Here is an 8,637-nt window from a genome sequence, read left to right as displayed (position 1 = left end):
TTCCAGGACAACTTTGAGTTTTTGCAGTGGTCAAAAAGCTCTTTGATGCAAACTACGCTTCAAACGGGTCTGATGCAGTTGCAGCTCGCCAAGGACAGTCACAGGAGACGGCGAGGGTTTCAAACGCCAGGAGGTTCCCATCGACCGGTGAGCCTAAAGTACAGTAATTTTCATCCAATAATTAGTCCACAAGAATTTAGCCCACTTCTGAAGTCTAAATATTTGTTTATGCTTCAGAAATGCTCAACCAACCTGCTGGCAAACCACTTGCTCCAAACCCCAAGAGCGTCTCAAACCCCAGAGGGGTCCCATCAACCGGTGAGCCTAAAGTACAGTATTTTCCTCCAATAATTAGTCGCAACCTTTAGCCCACTTCTGAAGTCTAAATATTTTGTTTATGCTTCAGAAACGCTCAACCAACCTGCTGGCAAACCACTTGCTAAAATCGGTAATGTGCTCTTAATTGGTTGTCACACAGGGTTTTCATGTTGGATGAGTCATGTGACCCTAAATACTGCAGGAGTGTATATATTATATATACACAAAGTACAGTAGTTAGGGTCACTTTGGGGCTAGTGTGGTCAGTGTATGTGTACTCTGCTTTCTAGTCACGAGAAGAGCCATTGGGCTGTAGATGCATGATTGGCCTGAATATTGGCAGGGAACTGGTGGTGTGATTTAATGTTGGCAGCAACAGTGGGCACCTTTTTATTTAAATAAATACACTGCAGGGGTAAGTGGCATGATATTGAAATAATTATAAACTCATGCGAGGTAAATGCCTCGTACCTTTTTTAAAGTAGTCTTATTTTCCCAGCGGCCACAGTAAATCCTACCCGGACGGCCTCCAAGTCTGTGCGAACTGTGCCACGGAGTGAGAAAGCACACCTGGTTGAGGAGGTAAGGCCCAAATGTGAATTATCACATATATATATATTTTTTTACTTTAATACCAATACTAAGTTTAATATCTATAAAATGTGATGCCTCTACGATTGCCATGGCAAACAAGAACAAACACCAAGCAATGCCACCAAAACAACCACGGTCTTCATTTGAACTGAAAGCACCAACTGCTGCCATAACTGCTAAAGTCCACTGTTAAGAGCCAGACTGTGGCTTTGGCTGTCTGTCCCAGTCCTCCTCATCCACCTCCTTAGGAAAAACCCACCCTATGATACTGTGACGGCATTCTATATTCTCATCAATCAATGCATTCCAGGAGTTATGTGATGAAGTGTTGTCATTTACCAATTTGTTGTACCCACTTTCCCTCAAACCTGCCTCGTTTACTTCCATTTGTTAGTGACTTCCTACATTTCCCAGAATACCTTTCCACAATCCCCAGAGAACCAAATGTGTGGGGTTGTAACTTGTATGTGACCAGAGTAAATTTAGCTTGATATTGGGTATTTACCTCCGCAATGGAGGTTGTTTAATCAGGGTCCAACTCAGAAAATGTGCACATCCCCGCAGACTACTATAAAATGCAATCATAAAGGGGTGCTGGTAATTTTAGGCTTTTGTATTTATTTTGTACATCATCCTCCTCTGTGCATACTGTAACTGTATCGCCTTGTTCATTTTCAGATCGACAATCTCAAATCGGAATTTGGTACTATAGAGAAAGAAAGGGACTTTTATTTTGGTAAGCTGAGGAGCATCGAGCTGCTCTGCGCAGAGAAGGAAGAAGACCCAGCCCTGCAAAGAATTCTGGAAATACTCTATGCCACAGATGTAAGTAAACGCATACACACACCCAGCTCAGCCATCAGATTTGCATCTTACTTTGCCTATCATAATGCAGTTCTAAGTACAGTGCTTCCTCTCCACACAGGAAGGCTTTGTTGTTCCTGATGGGGAGGGGGAGGAGCCAGAGCCAGAGCCACAAGAGTTTTGATTGGAACCTGATCTGGACCTTTATCTATTAGGGCTGTGAATCTTCACTGGCCTCACGATTCGATTCGATTACGATTCAGAGGGCTTCGATTTGATAACGATTATCGATGCATCTCGATGCATCTTAAATCGATGCATCATATCACTTTTTTTCCCCAATACATGATTTATTTTTTCTCACTTTTTTTTCTCACTAAAATAAAAGTGCATTTAGAATTGTATTATGATCCATAATTAAAATAAACAACTGCATGTACTTCAATTATATTTTATTTGATTATTTAAAAAAAATATATATATATAGATTTGCACGTCCGCATCGCGATGCATCTTATAATCGATTTATTTTTGACACCCCTACTGAAAATGCCACTTAGGTTTAAATGTATATAAAAATGTCACTGCTGTTGGCCACCTTGGTCCATGCTTTAGTTGAGCCATAAGCAACATTTAAAACTGCTGTCTTCAAACGTAAATGCACTCTGTTCTAACAATCATACCTTTTGGTTTTGTTACATGCCTTTTTGAAATGGATTCATTCTTTATTTTTCTGTGATTGGATTGTGCTCGTCTGTGGTGTGGAATGAATGAGACATTAACTTAAAAATTAAATATTTGAACTTTTTGTAAGACATTGCCAAATAATTAAAGATGGGATTTAGATTAGAATTTTGTGATTGTGCTTTTTTCAGCTGTCCCTGCTCATACAAACGCACAGTGACTTCTCCTTTGAAAAGATTCTCTGCTCTCGGTAAACGGGGAACACGCTTGCATAAGAGTGCCACAGTGCCATCATAGTAGGTGTGACAACGAACTGTTATGGACATGATCATTTCAGAGCCAGTGTTCGGTACTACAGACGGATCTCACGCCATGCTTTACTTCCCCAATTACGCATAGACAGGATGTGTTGCACTCGGCACAACTTCCTTGTAAATAATAAAGCTTCAAAAAATTTTTATTGATTTAAACTATTTACCCAGGCAAGCAATTAAGAACAGATTCTTATATACAAAAGCAGCCTGTCAAGACCCCTAAAGTCAAATCAAGTTTTTCTTGTTCCTACAGTTGGATGTCTGAGCTTCACTGTGCAGAATGTCTGTGCAGAGTTTGACACTAGAAGCTGTTTTCACAATTATCTTCTGAAAGTGGACATTTCTCAGAGCTCACTGAAAAGGCCGTTTTCAGCAAGCAAGATTTGTGACATCACGAATCTTGGGAGCCAATCACTGTCCAGTATTCAGCAGTTAAAGCCCCAACACAATTACTCCCAACTTGTCATACTGCAGATGGGTCAGGAACTCTTGTTATCACTTTGCCATGTGTGAGAATGTGTTGAAAGCCGTGATTGGCTACTCTAGTTATGTTTTAGGTAACTGATTGGTTGCTTTGGATTTTTTAATGTGGGAGAAGGAAGGGAAGTCATTGGATTTTAACAAGATAATTTAAGTTTTGTGGGAAAAACCATCAGACACATTATTTGCGGTAGAGTATTTTATACACATCTTGAAACATGACTTTAGGGGGTCTTTTGGAAGAAATTGTGCAGAAATGCAACCAGAGATACCTGTATTCTACCACAAGGGGTCAATAGTCACAATTGCACAGCAGTAAATCTTCACTTACAGATGGAACACAGAGACCTGCATCCTGTCTCAGTGGAAGTCCATGAGAAGAGACACCCTGTGGTTCTGAGATGCCATGAAACATTGGTGTGTTGAAAATCAGCAGTCTGTTCCTCTTGATGTGATATTGAGGAAATGGAAACACGAAGGGAGAGCAGATGAGCGACATGGTGCAAGCCCACCTTCATGCAGTTATAGGGTTTAAAGTTAAACAATACTTATGCAATGATTTGAATATGTATATAAAGTAGGGCTATAACATGCATGACTCCACTAACTGCCAAACATCTGCTTCGTCCTGTCAGTCTCACTGAATCTTTCATATTGAAGATGCCCGTTTGGAATAACTCTGCCACAGTCCAGAGAAGTCAACTTTGCTCAAGTCCCGAATCAGTCTCACAGTAAAATCTCTAGTCTAAATGTAGATTAAGTCAAGTCCATGTTGTCAACCTCAAGTCTAAATGTAGAACATTGACTCAATGGTCCAGTATCAATTTAATATACAATTTGTCAAATAAACAACCTTTGGAATAGGTCTAATGTCACATACTTAACTACTTACTTAATCCTCTTCGTGCTCGATAGCACATAAGGTCTTTACCAACGAACGCCAATGCTGCCTGTCTGCTGCCCAATGCTGCACTTGGCCCCAGGTCCATCCCAGTTGTTTCATTTCCTTTTCCACAGATCTTCTCCATGTCTCTTTGGGTCGGCCTCGTTTTCTTTTTCCAGGTGTGTCACAATGTCACATGGGCACTGATATTTCCCAAGGTTTCAACATCCTTCCCATTTGAGGAGGAGTGGGATTCTGATTGCTTGGCTGTATGTCCAGTTTTATCACTCCGGGGACTTCCTCACCCGCCTCAACTAGTGTCATCACCTCCTTAAAAGACAGCTGGACTGCTCCGGTATCTGTGAAGGCTTCTTCGCTGTTTTCACTGAGACGGACTGAACCTGAAAGTGTCTGCTGCTCCAGCTCTTCACTGTGGTCCATCGATGTCAGGCGAGAGGAACCGAGGTGCCACCGTTTGTACCCCGTTGAGTCTATGGGCTCCACGAACCTGATGATGACAGATTTTTAAAACATTGACAATGACATTACTTTTAAAATCAGAAATAATGTTGGTTAAAAAGGAGATTGATTGGGGAATGACACTCAACTTTAGAATTCATTCCCATCCATGGTTTGGTACAGCCTAATCAATATTTATGAACATAAATAATTGTTTTAAAGTAATGGTATTAAGAATTTATCTAAATGTTAAATCAGAGAATTTTTATTCAGTTAGCAGTCGCCAGAAAAACCCTTTGTGTGCTCAATGACTTGTTATTTCACAAGTTTCAGCTGTACAAATAAATGTACACTTCTGATTATTAATGTATTTATCAGTTCCCTTATGGGTAATTTCAAAGAGCAGCAAACTCAACTCCGTGGAGTCAGTGGGCGGATTCGAGGGTCTGGACCCAAGCTAGGTCAATTACAGGTTTGTAGCTTTGGGAGAGACACTTGTTCATGCTCACAGACTGCTAGATCTGAATAACAGATGATGAATACTCTGAGTCACTCAGAGTACCATTCATTCAGAGTGAATGGTATTCCTCTCTCACTTTGATTAAGCTGAGATCAAACTTGATTGATTTTATAGGTGGTTGGAGGTTGGAATTATTGAGCATCAAAGATTTGACGTACATTATAGCTGTCAAAACTGTTATTTAAATATTTAACAGGTTACTAAACAAGCATAAAGTAACATTCAAAGATCCGATAGAAATAGAACTTTGTATGAATTCAAATTCAACGAAATGTGGCACATAGCCTACCGGTTATAAAAGAATAATTTCATCTCCAAGGCTTTGTTGTGATCTCTGCAGTTGGTGGTGGACTCCTCCATAGATCTCAGGCCGCTCTGAAACCTTTTATCAGACTCGAAGCTGTAGGAGTCAAACCTTCCGAAAACAGACTCCATGTCAACATTGTGTTTCTCTGCTCCTTGGTTAACTTTTATCTCATCTATCTATCCAAAATACCACTGAAAATATACGCTACGCACTTCCGTGCATTGTTGTTGTTTGCAATCAACAAATGTAGCTAAAGAGGGGAATATGTCCGAGTGAAAGATCATGGACTGACAGTGCAGCGCCCCGTGTGGTGATTTTAGTGTTGCAGTGAAAGAGGGGTCCACATGATTTTGTAGTACCCTGGGGTTTATGGGATGATCATGATGGACTTACTGAGTAAAATAATATTCGTTGTAATTGATTTGAGATTGCAGGGGGGGGGGGGGGGGGGTGACAATATCTACTATAAGAATGATTAGAAAATCACCACATGAACTGCCTCCACAGAATGGTGGAGTTCACTTGAATGTCTGAAAGTGTGTGTGTGTGTGTGTGTGTGTGTGTGTGTGTGTGTGTGTGTGTGTGTGTGTGTGTGTGTGTGTGTGTGTGTGTGTGTGTGTGTGTGTGTGTGTGAGCAGAATTTTATCCGGCCACAGCTATGCCGTTTTATGTGCGGTCGGGTTGTGACATCATCAGTGACAGTGGGACAAAAGTTGAAACAGACACGCCCACTTGCTCCCTTTTATATAAAGGATAAATAGATAGATACCCTTATCAGAATAAGTGCTTATTTGTGGTTTTAAAATCTGGGGGAATGTGAGACAATTTAAAACAAGTGTATGAATACTTGCAGTCATACTTCTGTTGTCATCAGATTTACATTGAATGACTGCAGATTTATATTGAAAATCAAGAAAGAAAATGTATATCCAAAATAGGCATATATCCCCCCTAAACATTCCTTTTATATAAAAGGGAGTGAAGTGGTCATGTTTTTGGTTACACTAGTGCAATTGTGATGTCACTCACTGATGATGTCATAGTTGTGACATCATCACTGATGATGTCAGACATTGTGAAATCACATTGTGACATCATCAGTGATGATCACAATGTATAAGACATCATCAGTGATGTCACTCAAGCAATTGTGATGTTTTGATGTCATTGATGATGTCACAATGTCTGGTCACTCGCAAATGTGATGTCACACGAGATCCCTAGTATGTGTGTGTATATATTGTGTGTGTGTGTGTGTGTGTGTGTGTGTGTGTGTGTGTGTGTGTGTGTGTGTGTGTGTGTGTGTGTGTGTGTGTGTGTGTGTTACTTGGAATTATGAAATATATATTATGGAATTATCCTTCTGCTACCCTTTCCTCATATTGTGAGAGTTGGAGTAATGATCAATTGAGTTGACTCCACATCAATCCACATGGTTGTGCTATCTGTAGTGTAAGTGGTAAGCAGAAACGTGACACCGTGTGATTGTGTGACCCCTCCGCTCGCCCTGCCCTTGACCACAGCCAGCCAGCCAGCTGCCCGCCACACCTAAAGATGCTCAACTATTTCAGCTGAGCTCTTCTGCTCATGCTTATAAGTCATAATGTTCTCTGTCCTGCGCGTGGAACCTACATGTTCTGGGTCCTTCTCTGTCCTGCACGTGGAACCTACATGTTCTGGGTCCTTCTGTATCCCTGCACGTGGAACCTACATGTTCTGGGTTCTTCTCTCTCCCTGCACGTGGAACCTACATGTTCTGGGGCCTTCTCTGTCCCTGCACGTGGAACCTACATGTTCTGGGTCCTGCTCTGTCCCTGCGCGTGGAACCTACATGTTCTGGGCCCTTCTCTCTCCCTGCGCGTGGAACCTACATGTTCTGGGCCCTTCTCTCTCCCTGCGCGTGGAACCTACATGTTCTGGGCCCTTCTCTGTCCCTGCACGTGGAACCTACATGTTCTGGGCCCTTCTCTGTCCCTGCACATGGAACCTACATGTTCTGGGTCCTTCTCTGTCCCTGCACATGGAACCTACATGTTCTGGGTCCTTCTCTGTCCCTACACGTGGAACCTACATGTTCTGGGTAACTTATCTGTCCTGCACGTGGAACCTACATGTTCTGGGTCCTTCTCTGTCCCTGCACGTGGAACCTACATGTTCTGGGTCCTTCTCTGTCCTGCACGTGGAACCTACATGTTCTGGGTCCTTCTCTGTCCTGCACGTGGAACCTACATGTTCTGGGTCCTTCTCTGTCCCTGCACGTGGAACCTACATGTTCTGGGTCCTTCTCTGTCCTGCACGTGGAACCTACATGTTCTGGGTCCTTCTCTGTCCTGCACGTGGAACCTACATGTTCTGGGTCCTTCTCTGTCCTGCACATGGAACCTACATGTTCTGGGTCCTTCTCTGTCCCTGCGCGTGGAACCTACATGTTCTGGGTCCTTCTCTGTCCCTGCGCGTGAAACCTACATGTTCTGGGTCCTTCTCTGTCCCTGCGCGTGGAACCTACATGTTCTGGGTCCTTCTCTGTCCCTGCGCGTGGAACCTACATGTTCTGGGTCCTTCTCTGTCCCTACACGTGGAACCTACATGTTCTGGGTCCTTCTCTGTCCCTGCACGTGGAACCTACATGTTCTGGGTCCTTCTCTGTCCCTGCACGTGGAACCTACATGTTTTGGGTCCTTCTCTGTCCTGCACGTGGAACCTACATGTTTTGGGTCCTTCTCTGTCCCTGCACGTGGAACCTACATGTTTTGGGTCCTTCTCTGTCCTGCACGTGGAACCTACATGTTTTGGGTCCTTCTCTGTCCCTGCGCGTGGAACCTACATGTTCTGGGTCCTTCTCTGTCCTGCATGTGGAACCTACATGTTTTGGGTCCTTCTCTGTCCCTGCACGTGGAACCTACATGTTCTGGGTCCTTCTCTCTCCCTGCGCGTGGAACCTACATGTTCTGGGGCCTTCTCTGTCCCTGCGCGTGGAACCTACATGTTTTGGGTCCTTACCAGCTGCCCTCATAAACACACTGGCATGCTAATGCTGCTGAATACTCACGCGTGCACACGCACACACACACGCGTACAGACACACATGCACACACGCGTACAGACACACACACACACACACACACACACACACTCATCCAGCTTAATGTTGGACAATACACGTGCTCGCTCTGTATTTTCTTGAGTCACACAAGTAGTGAGAGGATCATGCTGCTGACAGAGGAAATCTGATCTTATTATCTACTTAGTTACTTTTTCTTTTTTGAGCATGTGA

At 43.1% G+C, this 8,637-nt stretch overlaps 1 protein-coding gene and 1 long non-coding RNA gene across 2 annotated transcripts; one reads left to right on the top strand and one right to left on the bottom strand.

Annotated features, from left to right (window-relative positions):
• The first annotated feature begins 12 nt into the window (after positions 1–12).
• Positions 13–2,562, top strand: LOC310778641 (microtubule-associated protein RP/EB family member 1-like). Its single transcript, XM_083639126.1, has 5 exons — positions 13–147; positions 238–318; positions 818–900; positions 1,591–1,737; positions 1,838–2,562. The coding sequence occupies exons 2-5, from the start codon at positions 240–242 to the stop codon at positions 1,898–1,900; spliced, it is 372 nt and encodes a 123-aa protein (XP_083495252.1). The 5' UTR covers positions 13–147; positions 238–239; the 3' UTR covers positions 1,901–2,562.
• Positions 2,563–3,384: 822 nt separating this feature from the next.
• Positions 3,385–5,555, bottom strand: LOC310778644. Its single transcript, XR_014552783.1, has 3 exons — positions 5,346–5,555; positions 4,405–4,585; positions 3,385–3,631 (listed from the first exon to the last, which is right to left on the bottom strand). It is a non-coding gene; the product is annotated as an uncharacterized lncRNA (long non-coding RNA).
• Between the last annotated feature and the right edge of the window lie 3,082 nt (positions 5,556–8,637).

The sequence above is a fragment of the Poromitra crassiceps genome (assembly GCF_964638095.1).
Source record: "Poromitra crassiceps genome assembly, chromosome: 6".
Taxonomy (NCBI): Eukaryota; Metazoa; Chordata; class Actinopteri; order Beryciformes; family Melamphaidae; genus Poromitra; species Poromitra crassiceps.
Note: the sequence above shows the minus strand (reverse complement) of the source record. Positions and strands in the feature narration are given on the sequence as shown.